Source organism: Carcharodon carcharias, chromosome 1 (genome assembly GCF_017639515.1).
Source record: "Carcharodon carcharias isolate sCarCar2 chromosome 1, sCarCar2.pri, whole genome shotgun sequence".
In the NCBI taxonomy this organism is placed as follows: Eukaryota; Metazoa; Chordata; class Chondrichthyes; order Lamniformes; family Lamnidae; genus Carcharodon; species Carcharodon carcharias.
Genome location: NC_054467.1, coordinates 68,832,444 through 68,855,605, shown reverse-complemented (window position 1 = coordinate 68,855,605; position 23,162 = coordinate 68,832,444). Strand labels below are relative to the sequence as shown.

The 23,162-nt window shown below is 41.8% G+C and overlaps 1 protein-coding gene across 7 annotated transcripts in view; it reads left to right on the top strand.

Moving 5' to 3' along the window:
• sh3d19 (SH3 domain containing 19) overlaps positions 1-9,860 on the top strand; it is a 202,115-nt gene extending 192,255 nt beyond the window's left edge. For 3 of the 7 annotated variants that reach the window (XM_041190073.1, XM_041190047.1, XM_041190057.1), the window contains one exon: positions 9,040-9,860. In XM_041190073.1, the coding sequence (XP_041046007.1) occupies positions 9,040-9,159 (120 nt within the window). In that variant the 3' untranslated portion in view covers positions 9,160-9,860. The remainder of the gene's footprint in view (positions 1-9,039) is intronic. The other 4 variants (XM_041190096.1, XM_041190081.1, XM_041190065.1 and 1 more) reach the window with 2 other exon arrangements.
• The last annotated feature ends 13,302 nt before the right edge of the window (positions 9,861-23,162 follow it).

Here is a 23,162-nt window from a genome sequence, read left to right as displayed (position 1 = left end):
GTAATCTCCATATTATTCTAGGTGTCATTTGCGAATGATTATAGAAATAGGAGGTCAGAGCAAATGAATGCATGGCTGGAGAGATGGTACAGGCTGGAGGGCTTGGACCAGCTCGGGAGGACATGAGATCTATGCAGGCTGAACAGGTTGTACCCGAACAGAGCCAGGACCAATGTCCTCGCAGGGAGGTTCAGTGGTGCTATTGGGGAGAGTTTAAACTAACTTGGCAGGGGAACTGGGAACCAGGATGTAACGTTAGGAAAGGAAAGTAAGTTCCTGGATTTTCATGTTTTCAACCAAGTTGGAATGGAGGCGAGGGGATTTAAAAATGGCAGATAAGAGCTGTTTCCAGGATTCCCATCCCTCGAGTCTTGAGCCGTTGTTTGGATTTGGGCACCTTTTGAAAGGTAAGGTCAAAAGGCCTTACCTATGCCCCTATTCCTCCTCAATGCCAACTTATGCTCCCCACCAGACGAATGGCCCCTCATACCCTCCATGCCAACTTCTGGCACTTTCATGCTCATTCACCCAGTATATACACTCTCTGTACAGAACCAGTGAACCTATGGTAACAAGAATAGTCATTTAGTAGTTCCGGACTTGAGCATTGCTGAAAAAAGAGACATCATGTCTTGCTTCTCATCTTGCACTCGTTAGGACACTCGCAAGAATACCAATATAAGGGGAAGACAATTTATACTGTACGTGAAGAGTGTGCTGATTGGTTGGCAAGTGGTGTTGCCATGGAGAGTGCACCACTAATGGTAACTGACAGTTAACTGCCAAGCATTGTTTGAAATTTAAACTAGCAGCTTGACCCTGATTGGTCCAGGCATCGCCCTGAGGAATGTGTCAGTGAATGGCTGTCACTTATTTTGTTTAGCTGAAACAGGCGCAATGTATTTTCATGTTTTTTCTGTCTGCAAAAAACAGGGCCCTGTGTATTAATATATGTAGCTTCCAGTACACGCAAATGCACCGCACTGCGAGCCCAAGTGACGATCTTAAATAGGTTGTCAGTGTAATTCTTAGCACACTGAGGATTATTCAGCAAATGTTGTCCAGTCGCGGAATTACATTGAATGTTGGACACTTGTTTTGCAGACAGGCTGATTGGGTCCAGCCTGTACCCTGCCCATTGCAAACAGCGGCTGGAGCATGCTGTTTGATATGAGTCTTTGGGATGTACAGCCTACTTGGCCAGCATCACACTGAAAAGCTTAAACATGTCTCTTTTTTCAGCAGTAACAAGGATATGTTTGGAACTGCTTAAAAAATCGCTCCATTCATAATTTTCTTTAAAAAAAACTGCTGTGGCTACAACCCTATAAATGTGTCAATCAATCGATCCTTTAAAGTATCAGTAACAGAAAATATAAATACTTGACACCTCTTTATCTTGTGCAAGTAAACGTTGAGCTGTTAACAATACAGATCACAAAGTAGCTTTTTATAACATCATAATGCTGTCAATCAGGCAAAGTTTTCTCTTCTCCCCAGCTGTGTCAACAAAGTAAAACCTTTTATGGGAGTCTGTGCTCTCAGCCAAGCACCAGCAACCCACTACCAGCCACCCCGCCCCACCCCCAGTTCCAAAGCGAACCAAAAATTGGATGTGTCGGTACATTTGCTACCAAGGTGGGTCTGTCGAGTTGGGAAATATCCCAACTCCAGTTACCTGTCTTAAAGACAAAAGCCTGGGCCAAGGTGCACAAAGAATTGGGAGAGAGATTAGCACTATTGTGCAAAATAGTAAGGTATTAGGTAGGGTCAAGTTAGAGGGAATTCAGTAGGCCTAAATTAAGTTTACAGTGTATGTATGTGAACTCAAGGTATGTGGTAAATAATGCCAAAGAGCTGCAGGCACAGATAGCCACATGGGAATGTGAAGTCATGGCAATAACAGAGAGCCTGCTGAAAAAAGGATTACTCTGGATACTAGATGTTCTTGGATACAGGCTGTTCCGAAAAGATGGGGAAGGAAAGGAAAAAGAGGTGGCAATATTTATTTGGGGAATATTACAGTGCTGGAGAGAGAGAGGATGTCCTAGAGGGGCCAAGGACAAAATCTGGGGTTAGAGCTAAGAAACAATACAGATACCATTACATGACTGGGTGTATTCTATAGGCCATCAACTAGCAGAAAAGATGTAGAGGAATAAATTTGCAAAGAAATTAGAGAGGTGCAAAATCTATAGAGTAGTTATAATGGGAGAATTTATTACCATTCCCAATCTATATTAGGATAATTAATGTAAAGGGCAGAGCTAGGGATGTTTTCCTGAAGCGTGTTCAGGAGAATTTCCTAGATCCTTATGTTTCCAGCCCAATGAGGAAGGAGACATTACTGGATCTGGTTCTAGGGAATGAAGTATGTCAAATGGATCAAGTATCAGTAGGTAATATTTTGGAGGACTGTGATCATACTGTCATAAGGTTTAGGTTATCTATGAAAAAGGACAAGGAGCAATCTACAATAAAAATAATTAACTGGGACGGGGTCAATTTCAGTGAAGTGAAAATGAATCCAGTGCGTGTAAATTGGAACCAAAAGATTGACAGGTAAAACTGGAACACAACAATGGGCTACCCTTAAAGAAGAATTTTTTCAGGTAAAGTCAAGATATATTCTCTCAAGGGGAGAGGTAGGACAAACAGCCAGAGCTCCCTGGATGACAAAAGTGTGAGACTGTAAGATGAAGCAGAAAAAAGGTGAGCATGACAGCTGAATATGGAAAGTTTAGAGGGGAAGTGAAAAAAGAAAAAAAGAGACAAAGAGTAAGTATGAGAAGAGACTAGCAACTAACATGAAAGGTGAACCAAAAGTCTTCTATAGGCATATAATAGTAAAAAGAGGGGTGATGCAATTAGGGATTGAAAAGGGGATTTTGCATTAAGGCATATAGCATGGCTGAAGGACTTAATGAACTACTTTGCATCTGTCTACCAAGGAAAAGGTGCCAAGGTCATGGTGAAGAGGATGTAATTGAGGCACTGAATGGGCTATCAATTGATAAACAAGAGGTATTAGAAAGGCTGACTACACAAAGTTGGTAAGACATGAGGACCGGATAAGATGCATCCAAGGATACTGAGGGAATTAAGGGTGGAAATTGCAGAGGCACTGGCCATAATTTTCCAATCCTCCTTAGATACAGGGGTGGTATTGCCAAGGAACTATAGAATTGTAAATGTTACACCCTTTTTCAAAGAAGGGTGTAAGGATAAACCCAGCAACTGAGGATAAGTACAGCAACTACAGACACCTTGGTGGAGAGAAAGCTTTTAGAAATGACAATCCAGGACAAAATTAACAGTCACTTAGATTAATTAATTGGTGTGGATTAATTAATATTAGCAAACATAGATTTGTTAAAGGTAAATTGTGTTTTAACTAACATGACTGAGCTTTCTGATGAGGTATAAGAAAGGGTCAATGAGGGTAATATGTTTGATGTGGTGTACATGGGCTCCCAAAAGGCTTTTGATACAGTGTCACATCATAAGCTTGTTAGCAAAGTTAAAGCCCATAGAGTAAAAGGACAGTGGCAGGATGAATACAAAGTTGATTGATTGACAGGAAACAGAGTACTGGTGAATAGTTGTTTCTTGGACTGGATGATGTGGGGTTCCCGAGAGGTCAGTGTTAGGACTCCTGCTTCTCTTGATCTATATTAATGGCTGAGACTTGGATGTGAAGGGCACAATTTCAAAGTTGGTGGATGATATAAAACATATTGTGAACTATAAGGAGAATTGTGATAGGCTTCAAGAGGACACAGGTTGGTGGAATGGGCAGACGCATGGCAGATGAAATTTAATGCAAAGTAATCTGAAGTGATACATTTCTGCAGAGGCAATATAAATTAAAGAGTACAATTCTAAATGGAGTGCAGGAGCAAACAGAGGCCTCTCTGTGCGCAAATCACCGAAGTTGGCAGGGCAGGTTGAGAAAATGGTTAATAAATAGGGCCTGGAGTACAAAAGCAAGGAAATTATGGTGAATCATTATAAAACATTGTTTCAGCCTCAACTGGAGTATTGTATCCAATTCTGGGCACCACACTTTAGGACAGGTGTAGTATCCGAGAGATTGCAGAAAAGATTTACAAGAATGGTTTCAAGGATCAAGGCCTCCAATAATACTGATAGATTGGAGAAGCTGGCATTGATCTCCTTGGAGAAGAGAAAGTTGAGAGATTTGATAGAGGTGTTCAAAATCATGAGAGGTCTGGACAGAGAAGATAGGGAGAAACTGTTCCCATTGGCAGAAGGGTCTAGAAACAGGGCACCGATTTAAGGTGAATAGCAAAAAAATAAGCAACATGAGGAAAATCTTTTGTACACAGTGAGTGGTTAGAATCTGTAATGGAATTGGATAATTAACAAAAGAGTCCCCTGATTTGTTAATTTAGTTTATTTGGTTTTGACTCAAGTTACAAGGAAGGGGTGGGGAGTGGAACCAGTTGAGTTGCTCTTGCAGGGAGCTGGTACAGACACTACAGATGGAGTGGCGGCCTCCTGTACTGTAACCATTGCCTGATTCTATGAAAAAGTGCTCGAAGCGTAATGCAATAAACAATAGATCAAACTTAAATTGGCCAATCACCTGCTTGAGCTTTGCAATTCTAATCCTGACAGCAAAATAATTTGATTCTGAATAACAGTGTGTCTCTCTCTCATAAGGATTCACTAATGCAGATATAATGGGCACCTGACTAGTTTGTGTAACATCAAGCTCATTTTGAAAAGATAGCCATTTAGAAGCAACAAGCACCTCCTCTTTGTATTATCATGCTAATTTGCGTAAATCTTCTGTGTGGTGCCTACGCATTTAGATTGCAAAAGGGATAGTTTGTAAAGACAAACAAATGGCAGATTTATTTACTTGCCCTGCTTCTCAGTGGCAAGCCCATCAAAGTTGGGTATTTTCTCTCCCAAAGCTGCTGTAAGCTCATTTCATTTTACTTGCATGATCTATAGGTCTAAGGCCTTTTCTTCTTCCCCACACCCACTTTAGATTTTGTGCTTTTACTTTAACAAACTAGTTCTGCTGATCAGATCATAACTGAAGCACAGTGGTCAATTGCATCAAAATGCAAAAACTTCAAGAATTTCTTCAGCTCTGATGAAGGGTTATCATTGATCCGAAATGTTAACACTCTCTCTCTCTCTCTCTCTCCACAGCTGCTGCCTGAGCTGCTAAGTATTTTCTGCATTTTCTGTTCTTACTGCAGATGCTGGAAATCTGAAATATTTTGCTTTTGTTATAAATTGTTAGATATACCTAACACACATTCCAAAGACATTGGAACCAAGTGAAATGCTCTGCATAGTTTAGAATAATGGGGGCAGGGGGTGGAGGTGTTGAGCTTTAACGGGCTCAGCCTTAACTTATGAAATTGTAGGAGACATATTTTTGAATAAATGGGTCTGAGATCCGCTGCTGTGAAATATATTGTCATTGAGTACATCTGAAAAGTCAGGTACAAGAGAAAGCCTAATCATCCAATGATTTTGATACTATTGTGGAACCTAGTTTAGGTTTTGAATAATTCCAATGCTTTTGCCTGTTAACTTCTTGATAAATTGTCACAGAATAGAAATCTATTCACTGATACCTGTACTAAATTCTACTTCTTACTAAATTTTGCTTCTCACAAATTTCTGTTAGTCATTTTGCTTTATGCTATTGATACACTCTGATATTTTATGTGCTTTGGAAAGGTTCTCCTGACCTGCATTCTTTCTGCAGGAAACAGTAGCATTGTGATTATGTTACTGGGTTAGTAACCCAGAGACCTGGACTAATGCTCCAGAGGCACAAATTCAGTCCCACCACAGGACCTGGGGGAATTTAAATTGTTAATTAATTAACTTGGAATAAAAAGCTAGTCCCAGTGATGATGATGATGATGAAACTACCAGATTGTCATAAAAACTCATCTGGTTCATTAATGCCCTTTAGGAAGGAAACCTGCTGTCCTTGCCCTCAACTCTGAAGAAGTCATATGGACTCAAAACATTAACTCAGTTTCTGTCTCTAGAGATGTTGTCAGACTTACTGAGTTTTCCCAGCATTTTCTGTTTCTATTGTTGTCCTTACCCCTGACCTTCAGGCTCACAGCAATGTGGTTGATTCTTAACTGCCCTTTGAAAGAGCCTAGCAAGCCATTCAGTTGCATCAAAGTGCTACAGAAAAGTCTAATTAAATGGACCACTCCAGTCACTGGATGCAACAAAGGCACATCTAGTCCAGTAGACCCTCCGCAAAGTCCTCATTGCTAGAGATCTGTCCCACAGACTAGTCAGCCATTGTTATTCTCACCAAATGATACCTCACAGCCAATGTTCCAGACTCATCCATCACCATTTTTAGATATAACCTGACCCACCAGGGGTGGGAGCACATTGGTATACAGTAGGGAAGAAGTGACCCAGGGAGTCCTCAATATTGACTGCAGGCCCCATGAAATCTTATGCCATAAAGCCAAGCATGGACAAAGAAACCGCTGCTGATTATCACCTACCACATTCCTACAACTGTTGAATCAATATTCCTCCATGTTGAACACCACTTGGAAGAAGCATTGAGAGTAGCAAGATCACAGAATGTACTCTTATTGGGATACTTCAATGTCCATTACCAAGAATGGTTTGGTAGTACCGCTACTGATCAAGCTGGCTGAGTCCTGAAGGGCATAGATGCCAAACTGGGCATTCAGTAGCTGCTGATAGAACCAATACAAGACTAAAACCTACCAGAACTCATCCTCTCTAATTTACCTGTTGCAGATATATTTATTCGCGATAGTGTTCATAGGACTGATTGTCTCACAATCCTTGTGGAGACGAACTCCCATCTTCACTTTGAGGACATATTCTATCGTGTTGTGTGGCACTAACACTATGCTAAATGGGATAGATTTCAAACAGATCTCACAACCCAAAACTAAACATCTGAGGTGCTATGGGCCACGAGCGGAGGTATAATTGAATTCTACCACAATCTGTAACTTCATGGTCTGGCATATCCTTCACTTTACCATTACCATCAAGCCAGGGGATCAACCCTGGTTCAATGAGGAGTGTCGGATAACATGCCAGGAGTAGCACCAGGCATAAATGAGGTGTCAACCTGGTGAAGCTACAACACAGGATTACTTGCATGCCAAACAGTGGAAGCAGCATGCGATTAAGAGTTTAACAATCCCGCAGCCAACAGATCAAAGCTCTGCAGTTCTGCCACATGCCGCCATGAATGATGGTGGGCAATTAAACAACTAATGGGAGGAAGCAGTTCGGCAAACACTCCATCCTCAATGAGCATGTGTGCAAAGGGTGAGGCTGAAGTATTTGTAACCATTTTCAGCCCGAAGTGCCAAGTGGGTGACTCATCTCTGAGGTCTCTACAATCACTGATGGCAGTCTTCAACCAATTTGATTCACTTTCTTACGATATCAGGAAAAGACTGAAGGCACTGGATACATCAAAGGGCCTCAACAGCACCTCGGCTGTAATGCTGAAGACTTATGCTCTAGAACTAGTCGCACCTATAGTCAATCTATTCCAGTACAGCTACAACACTGGTAGGACTATCAGGTGCTATCAGTTGGTATTCATTCACCAATAACTTGTTCACTGATGCTCAGTTTGGGTTCTGCCAGGAACACTCAGCTCCAGACCTCATTACTGCCTAGGCCTCAGCATGGAGAAAAGAGTTGAATTCCAGAGGTGAGGTGACTAGTGACTGCCCTTGACATCAAGGCAGTATTTGACTAAGAGTAGCATTAAGGAGCCTCAGTAAAATTGAAGTCAATGAGAATCGAGACATAAACTCTCCATTGGCTGAAGTCACAGCTAGCACAAAGGAAGATGGGTGTGTTTGGTGGAGTTTGATCATCTCCGCCCCAGGACATCACTGCAGGAGTTCTTCAGGGTAGTGTCCTCGGCCCAGCTGCTTCATCAATGACTTTCCATCCAATGTAAGGTCAGAAGTGGGGAAGCTGCCTGATTGGTACACAGTGTTCAGTTCCATTCACAACAGATAATGAAGCAGTCCATGCCTACATGCAGCAAAATCTGGGCAGCATTCAGGCATGGGCTGATAGGTGGCAAGTAACATTTATGCCACAAAATGGCCAGGCAATAACATTCTCCAGCAGGAGAGAACTTAACCATCTCCCCTTGACATTCAATGGCATTACCATCACTGAAACTCCCAACGTCATCCCAGGGTCATCATTGACCAGAAACTTAAGTGGACCAGCCATATAAATAATGTGGCTACAAGAGCAGGTCAGAGGCTGGGAATTCTGCAGCAAGTATCTCCTCCCTGACTCCCCAAAGTATGTCTGCCATCTTCATGACACAAGTCTTGATGGAATACTCTCCTCTTGCCTGGGTGAGTGCAGCTCCAACAACGCTGAGGAAGCTTGATGACATCCAGGACAAGGCACCCACTTAATTAATACACCATCCCCCACCTTATATTTAAGCCCTCAACTATGGGTGCACTGTAGCAGCAGTGTGTACCATCTACAAGATGCAGTGCATCAGCTTGCCAAAGCTGCTTCGATCAACTCTAACTTCTACCACCTAGAAGAACAAGTGCAGCAAGCACATGGGAACATCACCTGCAAGTTTCCCTTCAAGTCACAGACCATACTGACTTGGAAAAGTATTGCTGTTCTGTGTTGCTGGATTACTTTAAAGAAGTAGTATTCCAATTTATGTAAAACTTGCTTCTTTCCAAACAAAGAGTCAATTAGGGATGGTTAAAAAATGCTGGCCCTGCCGCCAATGCCTGCACCGCATGAATGAATAAATACATCGTTCCAGATTAAGAAGCAAAATTAAGTAAATAAAAATGTTGCCAAAAATAACTTGTTTTTCAAGATTGACTAACCATACTATTGTAGCAATGCAAGCTTGGGCATAATTAACTTGCGGCAACATTCCTATATGTATAAATATTAACAGAAATCTGCAACTTTTTCCCCCCTCCCTCCCCCCGACCCTCCTCCCCCTCCCCCAAGGTTGGAGATATGATAACCATCTTTGAATCCATAGATGCTGACTGGCTGAAAGGAGAACTGCAGGGGAAAGAGGGAATATTTCCCAGGAACTTCGTCCAGATTCTTCAAGACCCATTGTGAAATTCCTGATACTTTGGCTGAGGAACAGTGTGGAGTATGGAGCAGAATTTGAACTTTGTCAATCATTAATATGTACCAAGGCACATGTGGACTATGCAGATCATGACAGACTGAAACAGATTTAATTGCTTTTGGAGAACTAATTAATCAATGAGTTCCATTACCTGTGAACTAAGACTCACTGCAGTCACCTGGGAGCAGTAGGTGAGTCAGTGGTCAGGGTTCATACTTTGACTAAATAACCTACAGATTATAATTTTACTTTAAGACATTTATATGTTAGTGTTAAAATACAGATTCCAGTATTGAATCAGGAACAAAGTCAAGACATTATAATTTTTTTTTAAATCCATCAATGCCTGCATGAGCTGGTACTGACATCAGAAGGGCTGGTTTTCCCATTCTTGCTGTCATCTTTTAACTTGCGTACAAATTGCAAAATAAATTTTAATGTAATCTCAATAAATAATGCATAGTTACATATCATATCTTTTGATTGCATTGTTTTTTGAAGGCAACATGGTTTTAAAAACAATAAACTTTTTTTTAACATCAGAGCTTCATAATACTGCTGTGGTATTTTTTAGCAATAACTGGGCATTGGCAGTGACAGATTATTCTGATGTGGATTCCTCACTGGTAATATTTCTTAAGTATCAGAGCTTTGTGATAAACTTTTCAATAAAAAGTATTTATTTCAATTTATGTAGAACTTTTTTTGTTTGTAAAGAATCGATTTAGCGCTCAATATTTTTGGGCAACTGCTTAGCATGATTTAACTTAGCAAATCAATTTATATATTTAACTTAGCAAATCAATTTATAAAATGCAGCATTATTGTGTATTACACTAATCCAATACAGTATTTTAGCTCAATGCATAACCAAAATGCAACTTTCTGGCAACACAGTGAATGTTGACTTTAGCAGCAAATATTGCCACCTGGTGGTCAAGACCCTTGATTACCAAGATAAAAGCAAAATTGATTTCTATCTAATGCAACTGCCACTGAAATATAACAGAAATGTGCTTGAAATCCTATCCATTCCAGTTGTGTGTGGAATGCACTAGAAATACTTACTCCATCCCAGTTGTGTGTGGAATGCACTAGAAATACTTACTCCAAAGTATTTTTAAAAAGCTCTTTGACAGTGGACTAATGATTGAAGTCAGCACACGTGGAGTACAGAGGCAAGTAATAAAATGGATAACATACTGGCTGAAAAAGAAAAGAAAGTAGGGGCTAAAGCTAGTTGCTCAGACAGGTAAAATGTGATTAATGGAGCTCCATAAAGATCAGGGCTGGAACCACTGGTGTTAACCATTTAACACAAACAGTTTGGACTCTGAATCAGAAGTAAAATTTCACAAAATTTGCAGGTGACTCCAAATTGAGGTGCAGGAAATACAGAGGAGGACTGCAACAAAGTACAGGAAGACAATACATTGAAGAATGGGTATGTAATTGACAAATTAACTTCAACATAGATAATTGTGAGGTGGTACATATTAGTAGGAATAATAAGGGGGGCCACGTATTCCTTGGAAAATATGTCCAAGTGGAGTGGAGGAACAGAGGAAACTGGTAGTACAAATACACAAAACACTAAAACTAGTGAAAAAGGTTAATAAGGTCATTAAAAAAAGCAAACAAAGCACTAGGGTTCATTTCCAGAGCAATAGCATTGAAATGCAGAGAAGTCATTTTAAAATTGTATAGAACCTTGGTTAGACCACACTTGGATTATTGCGGACAGGTCTGGTTTTCATTTATAAAAAAGATAAAGTGGCACTGGATAAGGTGCAAGAAGGTTTTATATTTTTTTTTGATTCATTCATGGGATGTGGGCTTCGCTGGCTGGGCCAGCATTTATTGCCCATCCCTGGTCGCCCTTGAGAAGGCGGTGGTGAGCTGCCTTCTTAAACCGCTGCAGTCCATGTAGTGTAGGTACACCCACAGTGCTGTTAGGAAGGGAGTTTCAGGATTTTGACCCAGTGACAGTGAAGGAACAGTGACATATTTCCAAGTCAGGATGGTGAGTGAATTGAAGGGCAACTTTCAGTTGGTGGTGTTCCCAAACCACCTGCTGCCCATGTCCTTCTAGATGGTACTGGTTGTGGGTTTGGAAGGTGCTGTTGAGGGAGCCATGGTGAATTCCTGCATTGCATCTTGTAGATGGTACACACTGCTGCTACTGTCGGTGGTGGAGGGAGTGAATGTTTGAATGTGGTGCCAATCAAGCGGACTGCTTTGTCCTGGATGGTGTCAAGCTTCTTGAGTGTTGTGGGAGCTGCACTCATCCAGGCAAATGGGGAGTATTCCATCACACTCCTGACTTGTGCTTTGTAGATGGTGGACAGGCTTTGGGGAGTCAGAAGATAAGTTAGTCAATGCTGGATTCCTAGCCTCTGACCTGCTCTTGTAGCCACAGTATTTATATGGCTAGTCCAGTTCAGTTTCTGGTCAATGGTAATCCCCGGGATGTTGAAAGTGAGGGATTCGGTGATGGTAATGCCATTGAACATTAAGGAGTGATGGTTAGATTCTCTCCTGTTGGAGATGATCATTGCCTGACGCTTGTGTGGTGTGAATGCTATTTGCTACTTGTTAGCCCAAGCCTGGATATTGTCCAGGTCTTGCTGCATTCAGACATGGACTGCTTCAGTATCTGAGGAGTCACGAATGGTGCTGAACATTGTGCAATCATCAGTGAACATCCCACTTCTGACCTTATGATGGAAGGAAGGTCATTGATGAAGCAGCTGAAGATGGTTGGGCCTAGGACACTACCCTGAGGAACTCCTATAGTGATGTCCTGGAACTGAGATGATTGACCTCTAACAACCACAACCATCTTCCCTTGTGCTAGGTATGAGTTCAACCAGTGGAGAGTTTTCCCCCTGATTCCCATTGACTCCAGTTTTGCTCGGGCTTCTTGATGCCATAGTTGGTCAAATGCTGCCTTGGTGTCAAGGGCAGCCACTCTCACCTCACCTCGGGAGCTCAGCTCTTTTGTCCATGTTTGAACCAAGGCTGTAATGAGTTTAGGAGCTGAGTGACCCTGGTGAAACCCAAACTGGGCGTCAGTGAGCAGGTTATTGCTAAGCAAGTGCCATTTGATAGCACTATTGTTGACCCCTTCCATTACTGATGATGGAGAGTAGACTGATAGGGCGGTAATTGGCTGGGTTGGATTTGTCCTGCTTTTTGTGTACAGGACATACCTGGGCAGTTTTCCACATAGCTGGGTAGATGCCAGTGTTGCAATTGCACTGGAACAGCTTGGCTAGGGGTGCGGCAAGTTCTGGAGCACAAGTCTTCAGTACTATTGCTGGAATATTGTCAGGGCCCTTAGCCTTTGCACTATCCAGTGCCTTCAGCCATTTCTTGATATCACATGGAGTGAATTGAGTCGGCTGAAGACTGGCATTTGTGATGCTGGGGACCTCTTGGGGAGGCCGAGATCGGTCAGCCACTCGGCACTTCTGGCTGAAGATTGTAGCAAATGCTTCAGCCTTATATTTTGCACTGATGTGCTGGGCTCCTCCATCATTGAAGATGGGGATATTTGTGAAGCCTCCTCCTCCAGTGAGTTGTTTAATTGTCCCATCACCATTCACGACTGGATGTGACAGGACTGCAGAGCTTAGCTCTGATCCATTGGTTGTGGGACTACTTAGCTCTGTCTTTCACTTGTTGCTTATGCTGTTTGGCACACAAGTTGTCCCATGTTATAGCTTCACCAGGTTTACAACTTATTTTTAGGTATGCCTGGTGCTGCTTCTGACATACCCTCCTGCACTCTTCGTTGATGGTAATGGCTTGATGATAATGGCAGTGTGGGGGATATGCTGGGTCATGAGGTTACAGATTGTGTTCGAGTACAATTCTGCTGCTGTTGATGGCCCACAGTGCCTCATGGATGCCCAGTCTTGAGTTGCTAGATCTGTTCAAAATCTATCCCATTTAGAACAGTGGCAGTGCCACACAACACGATGGAGGGTATCCTCAGTGTGAAGGTGAGACTTCATCTCTGCGACGACTGTGCGGAATAATACCAGAACTGCAAGGTCATATGCATCAGAAAAGATTAAACTAGCTAGGCTCTTTTCTCGAGAAAAGAGAAATCTTAAGAAGTGACCTGATAGAGATCTTCAAATTGTGAAAGGTTTTGATTGGATAGACATGGAGGAGATGTATCCACTCGTGGGGAGACCAGAACCCAGTTGTGGGGGGAGAGGGGTATGGGGTGGGCATAAATATAAAGGAAGAGTAATTCAAATGTACAACTTACTACTCCAAGGAATAGTTGTGGTAGTTAGCATAGATGCATTTTAAGAGGAAGCTAAATAAATGCTAGGAAGAAATGAATGGATGGATATGATAATGGAGTTGGATGAAGAAGTGTGGGCAAAGGCCCCAATGGGACATATGCACCACCATGGACATGTTGAACCAAAAATCTTGTTTTTATGCTGTCAAAAATATGTTAGTTTACCATCACCCTTTGACATTCAATGGCATTAACATGGCTGAATCCCTGACATCCTGGGGGTTACCATTGACCAGAAACTGAACTAAACTAGCCATATAAATACTATGGCAACAAGAGCAGGTCCGAGGCTAGGAATGATGTGACGAGTAATTTGCCTGTCCGCCATCTGCAAGGCACAAGTCAGGAGTGTGATGAAATACTCCCCACTTGCCTGGATGAGTGCAACACTCAAGAACACATGAACAAGAGAAGGCCATTCAGCCCATCGAGCCTGCTCCACCATTCAATATGATCATGGCTGATCCAACACTTCAATGCCTTTTACCCACACTATCCCCATAACCCTTTATGCTATTGTTAATCAGAAATATATCAATCTCTACCTTAAATATACTCAATGAGCTTCCACGGCCCTCTGGGGTAGAGAATTCCAAAGATTCACAACCCTTTGAATAAAGAAATTTCTCCTCATCTCTGTCCTAAGTGGCCTCCCCCTTAATTTGAAATTATGTCCCCTGGTTCTAGACTCCCTCACCAGGGACTACATCTTACCCTGTCTTACCCTATTCCTTAAATATTTTTTAGGTTTCAATGAGATCACCTCTCATTGTACGAAACTCTAGAGCATACAAGCCCAGTTTCCCCAATCTCTCTTCATAAGACTGTGCCGCCATCCCAGGAACAAGTTGCATTCCCTCTATGGCAATAATGTCCTTCCTAAGGGGACCAAAACTGCATACACTACTCCATGTGCTGTCTAACCAAGCTTTATACAATTAAAGCAAAACTTCAAGGTAGCAGATACATGGGAACACCACCACCTGAAAGCTCCTCCCCCCACCCACCCCTCCAAGCCACTCACCATCCTGACTTGGAAATAAATTGCCATTATTCCACTGCCAATGGGTCAAAATCCTGGAACTCCCTCCTAACAGCACAGTGGGTGTACCTACACCACATGGATGGCAGCAATTCAGGAAGGTAGCTCATCACCACCTTCTCGAGGGCAATTAGGGATGGGTAATAAATGCTGGCCTACCCAGAGATGCCCACATCCAATAAATGAATTTTTTAAAACTCCACAGCATTTCCCAAATTTAAGAACATCCTGTGCCTTTGTTTATCTTCACTGCTTCTTCCAAGTAGTGTTCATCATGGAAATGTGTACTATGTCATTAGCTGAGTGAGTAAGGTAGGTGATAATGAGGAGGAGGTTTCCTCCTGACTGTATACCATTATCCAACAAGTGCAATATACTTGCTACCTGTGAGGAGAAGGGAATAAAGGCTGTTGGAAGGACAATCAGAAGAATTATAATACCTTAGAGGAGGAGGGGAAGCAAAATGTGGTAGTTGTAGAAGATTCAATAATATAGGGGAGCAATAGCATCCTTCGTAAGCAGAATCAAGAGTCTCACTTGATATAGTGCTGACCTGGAAGAGGGTGAGGGGCACCTTGAGCCAATTTAAAAGGATATTGGAGAGGGAGGGGATTCATTTGCTGTAGCCCATGTCAGAACCCAACAACGTAGGGAAGAGCAGGCAAGAGGTCCTGTTTGGAGAGTACCAAGAACTAGGAGGTAAACTGACACAAAAAAAAAAAGACCTCGGGTTGTAATCTCTGGATTATTAAATACACCATGTGCAAATTGGCATATAAATAAGCACATTTTGGAAATGAACATGTGACTAAAGGATATGGAATTAGTATTAGGGTAGAAAGGAACTCTATGGTAGTTCTGTGCTGTACCTGAACCAGGCTGGGACCAGTATCCTCATGGAAAGGTTAGATAGGGCAGTCACAAAGACTTTAAACCAATTGATATGACAGATACAGTTGGTAAGGTGGAGTTGTTTAAAAATCCCAGAGGGAAACTTTAAACAACTGTCATAGCCTATAATTTTAAGTGTTATGGTTGAGATGTGACTCTAAATTCAGGAATCAGACCATCAGTTCTTGGGGTTTTACATTAAACTAATTGAAACATTTTATAAGTTACACAGGTTAAGATATATATACACATGACTACAAATTACTCCTATCATAACTTTTAACAATTCCCAAACTAATCTCCATTAAGGCAATAGCAACCTATAAACTTAACCAAATACCAGGCAAAGCATTTTCACCTTACGAATTCAAAATGAGGTTCTTTTCACTGAGGAGCCTGTTGGACACTTGCAGCTGCCTTTTGATCGTACATTGCCTCTGCCTGCACACCCAAAAACTACTGAAGTTATACCTACCACAACTGATTGAATTTAAATTCTCATTGTCTCACCAGTCTCTTTAAACTTTACTTTTTAACAATGAAGCACCATTCATTGTACCAAATTTTATTAATAATATAAACATATTGCTTGATAGCTGCTAGAAAGGTGTCAATTTTCACCCCGCTTCTTGAATGCTCTATTCAAAAAATGCAAATGCACACTATCTCTACTACTTATTAAAACTAGTACATATCAAAGCACCCAGACTTGCTGGCTTTAATCCAATTGAGACATACCCGCAGACTCAACCTCTATTTTAAAAGAAAAGTATTTTCCAAAATATGGACATTAATAGCTTCGTGACATCCCCTTATTGAAAACTAAACCGTCATAATTCTACATGATTGCTTCATTTTTAGTAACCCATCTCACACTATCTCCTATACTTATTACTCTATTACATTACCAGGTGCATGCATTAACATAATATATATACACAAGTCCTTGGTATCAACAGAAATCACTCTAGTTCAGTGTCCAGATTTTTTTTTAAATGTCCTATTTTCCTTTAAACTTCAAACTCTTGATAATGCATCTGCAAACAGATTTTCTCTTTCAGCAATATGTATAATACAACCATTAAATGGTTGTAATAACAGACTCCATCTGAAAAGCTTTGCACTTTTGTCACAAAATTTGTCCAAAAACTTCAAAGGATTATTGTCTGTATAAACAATTGTTTCTGATGAATTGTTTGCAACATAAATTTCAAAATGCTGCAACGCTAAAACCAAACTCAAAGACTCTTTTCCGATCATTGAATATCTTCTCTGTTGTACGTTCAGTTTTCGTGAAAAATACCCTATCGGTTTTTCACTTCCAGTGTCATCATCTTGTAACATTACAGCCCCAATGCCTATATCGCTTGCGTCAATGGCCAACTTGAATTGCTTGGCATAATTGGGTACTGCCAACACAGGTGTCATAGTTAATAGTTTTCAAACAATCGAATGACTTCTGACACCCTAGTGCCCATTGAAACTTCTTGTTATTTTTTAATAGTTCAGTCAGTGGAGCAACCATTTGGCACAAATTTCCAGTAAAACTCACTCATACCCAGAAATCTCAAAACTTCTCATTTTGTTGTAGGCACTGGGAAATCCACGATAGCCTTGACTTTCGCATCTCTTGGAGCCACCTTACCATGTCCACTGGTATGGCCTAGATATGTAACTTGTGCTTTTGCAAACTCACTTTTAGCCAAGTTCATCACCAAATTAGCTTCTTGTAGTTGAGTAAATAATTCTTCCGGGTGCTGTAAACGCTCCTCCCACATTTGACTGAAAACAACTAGATCATCAATATAAACCGTACAATTGCTTAGACTCACAATTACTTTGTTTGTCAGTCTTTGAAATGTCATAGGTCATTCTTCATATCAAATGACATGACTTTAAACTGATATAGCCCACTTGACCTTACGAAAGCTGATATCTCCTTTGCTCTCTCCGACAATGGTACCTGTCAATATCCTTTTTTACAAGTCAATCTTTGTGATAAATTTTGATTGACCCACTTTCTCAATGCAATCCTCCGACCGCAGTATGGGATATGAATCCATTTTTGTCACTGCATTCACATTTTGCTAGTCCACACACAGGTTTTGTGTTCCATCCAGTTTCGGTACCAGTACAATAGGTGAACTCCAGGTACTGCAACTAGACTCAATATCATTTTGAAACATGAAATCAATTTCTTTTTGTACTTTTGATAATATTGCCGGACTTAAGCAATAAGGTTGCTGCCTCACTGAAGATGATATTTCTATACATACATCATGTGAAGCTAAATGTGTCTTTCCCAACTTATTTCCACAAATAGATTTGTGTGACTGCAATAGCTTTTCCAAATCACTTTGACACTTGCTTGGAAGGTAACTAAATATTTAATTTAAATTTTCAAGTGCCCCCTCATTATCCAATTTGATTATAGAGGAAAATCAATTTCAGAGTCCTGCACTTCCACCTCTTTCTCATCATGCACCATCACTAACACTTTTTGTCCTCCTCCCCTGTCAAAGTACTTTTTAAGCAGATTTACATGACACACCCTCTTTTTTCTATCTGGAGTATTTATTAAATAATTTACTTGATTTCTTTTCAATCCTGTAAGGCCCACTAAATCTTGCATTTAATGAATCGCCTAGTACTGGTAACAAAATTAATACTTTCTCTGCATAAACAAAACTGCGAATTTTAGCCACCTTATCTGTTTTCACTTTCATCACTTGCTGTGAGGTCTTTAAATGTTCCCAAGCAAACTCACATGCTCTGTTCAATCTTTCCCTGAAATTTGATACATCATCCAGGAGAATAGTTTCTGAACTTTGACCCACCAATTTCTCATGAATCACTTTCAGTGGTCCTATTACCTCATGACCATAAATTAATTCAAAAGGGCTAAAACCAGTCGATACATTAGGACTGTCTCTAATAGCAAATAAAAATGGAATCCCTGTATCCCAATCCTGTGCATAATCCTAACAGTATGTTTTCATCATAGTTTTTAAAGTTTGATGCCATCTTTCCAAAGCTCCTTGTGTCTCCGGATGATAAGCTGTTAACTTAAACTGCTTTATCCCCAAACTGTTCATTACTTCCTTAAACAGCTGAGACATGAAATTTGACCCCTGATCTGATTGTATTTACTTAGCTCAACCATATCTTGTAAACAGTTTAATTAACTCCCCACACAATCTTTTTAGTTGTAATATTTCTTAAAGGTATCGCTGCAGGAAACCAAGTAGACACATCTATTATTGTCAATAAATGCTGATTTCCACTTTTAGTTTTAGGGAGGGTTCCTACACAATCAATCATGACCCTGGTAAAAGGTTCTTCAAATGCTGGTATTGGGATTAAATGTGCCAGCTTAATAACTGATTATGATTTTTCTGTTACTTGACATATATGACAGGTTCTACAAAATTTGACTACATCCCTATGCAATCCTGGCCAAAAATTAAGAAATAATTGTAGGGGAAACATTTTATCACCATCTACTAACAGATATATTAAAAGTCTAAATCTTTTCCTGTGTTTTCCTAATTCCTAAATATCCCCTCCATTGGAATTTCATGAGTAATCCTCAGAATCTCATTTCTATAACCGAATGGGATAAGAATCTGATGCACCTCCCTCCAGTTTTCATTTGCTGAGACATGATCCGACCGCCATTTTCTCATTAATATAGTCCCTGGAAGATAATAACATACTGGAATACATTTTGCTTCTGTTTCTGAATAAGCTTTCTGATATAAATGTTTTAATTGCAAATCATTTTTATGTAACTCCACTAACCTCTTTGAGTTAAACACTTCAGCTGAACTGTTCTGTATTCCTTCCTCCTGAACAATGTTATCAAACACTTTGCCAGCTAATTGGGTTTTGACATCTTCTTGCCTTTGAACTGCCTGCTTATCTTTTCGAGTCCTCATGACCCTTCGACAGAACTTGAGTTCGAGTCCAGGAAAGAGCTGAAATATAAGCTGGTTTAAGGTGTGTGTGTGGGGGGCGGAGAGATAGAGAGACAGAGAGGTGGAGGGGGTTGGTGTGGTTGTAGCGACAAACAAGCAGTGATAGAAGCAGATCATCAAAAGATGTCAACAACAATAGTACAATAGAACACATAGGTGTTAAAGTTAAAGTTGGTGATATTATCTAAACGAATGTGCTAATTAAGAATGGATGGTAGGGCACTCAAGGTATAGCTCTAGTGGGTTTTTTTTTTATTTTATATAATGGAAATAGGTGGGAAAAGGAAAATCTTTATAATTTATTGGGAAAAAAAAAAGAAGGGGGAAACAGAAAGGGGGTGGGGATGGGGGAGGGGACTCACGACCTAAAGTTGTTGAATTCAATATTCAGTCCGGAAGGCTGTAAAGTCCCTAGTCGGAAGATGAGGTGTTGTTCCTCCAGTTTGCGTTGGGCTTCACTGGAACAATGCAGCAAGCCAAGGACAGACATGTGGGCAAGAGAGCAGGGTGGAGTGTTAAAATGGCAAGCGACAGGGAGGTTTGGGTCATTCTTGCGGACAGACCGCAGGTGTTCTGCAAAGCGGTCGCCCAGTTTACGTTTGGTCTCTCCAATGTAGAGGAGACCACATTGGGAGCAACGAATGCAGTAGACTAAGTTGGGGGAAATGCAAGTGAAATGCTGCTTCACTTGAAAGGAGTGTTTGGGTCCTTGGACGGTGAGGAGAGAGGAAGTGAAGGGGCAGGTGTTGCATCTTTTGCATGGGCAAGGGGTTGTGCCATAGGAGGGGGTTGAGGAGTAGGGGGTGATGGAGGAGTGGACCAGGGTGTCCCGGAGGGAGCGATCCCTACGGAATGCCGATAAGGGGGGTGAAGGGAAGATGTGTTTGGTAGTGGCATCATGCTGGAGTTGGCGGAAATGGCGGAGGATGATCCTTTGAATGCGGAGGCTGGTGGGGTGATAAGTGAGGACAAGGGGGACCCTATCATGTTTCTGGGAGGGAGGAGAAGGAGTGAGGGCGGATGCGCGGGAGATGGGCCGGACACGGTTGAGGGCCCTGTCAACGACCGTGGGTGGAAAACCTCGGTTAAGGAAGAAGGAGGACATGTCAGAGGAACTGTTTTTGAATGTAGCATCATCGGAACAGATGCGACGGAGGCGAAGGAACTGAGAGAATGGGATGGAGTCCTTACAGGAAGTGGGGTGTGAGGAGCTGTAGTCGAGATAGCTGTGGGTGTCGGTGGGTTTGTAATGGATATTGGTGGACAGTCTATCACCAGAGATTGAGACAGAGAGGTCAAGGAAGGGAAGGGAAGTGTCAGAGATGGACCACGTGAAAATGATGGAGGGGTGGAGATTGGAAGCAAAATTAATAAATTTTTTTTTTTTTCCAAGTCCTGACGAGAGCATGAAGCAGCACCGAAATAATCATCGATGTACCGGAGAAAGAGTTGTGGAACTCTTTCTCCGGTACATCGATGATTATTTCGGTGCTGCTTCATGCTCTCGTCAGGACTTGGAAAAATTTATTAATTTTGCTTCCAATCTCCACCCCTCCATCATTTTCACGTGGTCCATCTCTGACACTTCCCTTCCCTTCCTTGACCTCTCTGTCTCAATCTCTAGTGATAGACTGTCCACCAATATCCATTACAAACCCACCGACACCCACAGCTATCTCGACTACAGCTCCTCACACCCCACTTCCTGTAAGGACTCCATCCCATTCTCTCAGTTCCTTCGCCTCCGTCGCATCTGTTCCGATGATGCTACATTCAAAAACAGTTCCTCTGACATGTCCTCCTTCTTCCTTAACCGAGGTTTTCCACCCACGGTCGTTGACAGGGCCCTCAACCGTGTCCGGCCCATCTCCCGCGCATCCGCCCTCACTCCTTCTCCTCCCTCCCAGAAACATGATAGGGTCCCCCTTGTCCTCACTTATCACCCCACCAGCCTCCGCATTCAAAGGATCATCCTCCGCCATTTCCGCCAACTCCAGCATGATGCCACTACCAAACACATCTTCCCTTCACCCCCCTTATCGGCATTCCGTAGGGATCGCTCCCTCCGGGACACCCTGGTCCACTCCTCCATCACCCCCTACTCCTCAACCCCCTCCTATGGCACAACCCCTTGCCCACGCAAAAGATGCAACACCTGCCCCTTCACTTCCTCTCTCCTCATCGTCCAAGGACCCAAACACTCCTTTCAAGTGAAGCAGCATTTCACTTGCATTTCCCCCAACTTAGTCTACTGCATTCGTTGCTCCCAATGTGGTCTCCTCTACATTGGAGAGACCAAACGTAAACTGGGCGACCGCTTTGCAGAACACCTGCGGTCTGTCCGCAAGAATGACCCAAACCTCCCTATCGCTTGCCATTTTAACACTCCACCCTGCTCTCTTGCCCACATGTCTGTCCTTGGCTTGCTGCATTGTTCCAGTGAAGCCCAACGCAAACTGGAGGAACAACACCTCATCTTCCGACTAGGGACTTTACAGCCTTCCGGACTGAATATTGAATTCAACAACTTTAGGTCGTGAGTCCCCTCCCCCATCCCCACCCCCTTTCTGTTTCCCCCTTCTTTTTTTTTCCCAATAAATTATAAAGATTTTCCTTTTCCCACCTATTTCCATTATATAAAATAAAAAAAAACCCACTAGAGCTATACCTTGAGTGCCCTACCATCCATTCTTAATTAGCACATTCGTTTAGATAATATCACCAACTTTAACTTTAACACCTATGTGTTCTATTGTACTATTGTTGTTGACATCTTTTGATGATCTGCTTCTATCACTGCTTGTTTGTCGCTACAACCACACCAACCCCCTCCACCTCTCTGTCTCTCTATCTCTCCGCCCCCCACACACACACCTTAAACCAGCTTATATTTCAGCTCTTTCCTGGACTCGAACTCAAGTTCTGTCGAAGGGTCATGAGGACTCGAAACGTCAACTCTTTTCTTCTCCGCCGATGCTGCCAGACCTGCTGAGTTTTTCCAGGTAATTCTGTTTTTGTTTTTGTTTTTGTTTTGGATTTCCAGCATCCGCAGTTTTTTTGTTTTTATGCCTGCTTATCTTGTTTATTTTATTCTTCCCTATGGGCTTTTGATCTTGTTATAACACAATCAGAAAACAATCCAGGATGTTCCTTCTGTAACACTTCTGTTAGAAACACTTCTACAAGCTGCTCAACTACCACAGGCATCACCTACATTTACGATCCAGCTATATCATTACCCAGAATAAATTGAACCCCTGCAGTGGGCAATTTTTCCACCACTCCAAATATAACTTCACCTGTCTTCCAACTGCTCTCTAAATTTACCTTCCAAAACTGAATAGATTTAGTATCTCCATTAATCCCACTTCTTATTACCTTCTCCTGCAACACTCCCTCTGAACAACAAATATCACTATCCCACAACATTAAGGATTGACTAGCCCCTGTGTCTCTTAAAATTTTAACATTTTTGACTAATCCACCCTGTACACATGGAAAGACTTTCCCTTCACATACAAAGTCCTTAAACATTTCTTCGACCTGCTCTCCAGAATTCTCTTGAGTAAACTATGAATACATTCCCACTTCTTTACCTTTCACTGATTCTTCCTGGTTCACCTGTACACAAACCACTGGTGTCTCCTGTGGCTGAACCTCAGAACCCACAGTACTTTTGCTTCTAGAACTTTTCTGTAACCCAATAATTCCTACAGATTTTTCCTGCGCTGACTTCGTGTGCCCCACTTTATTACAATT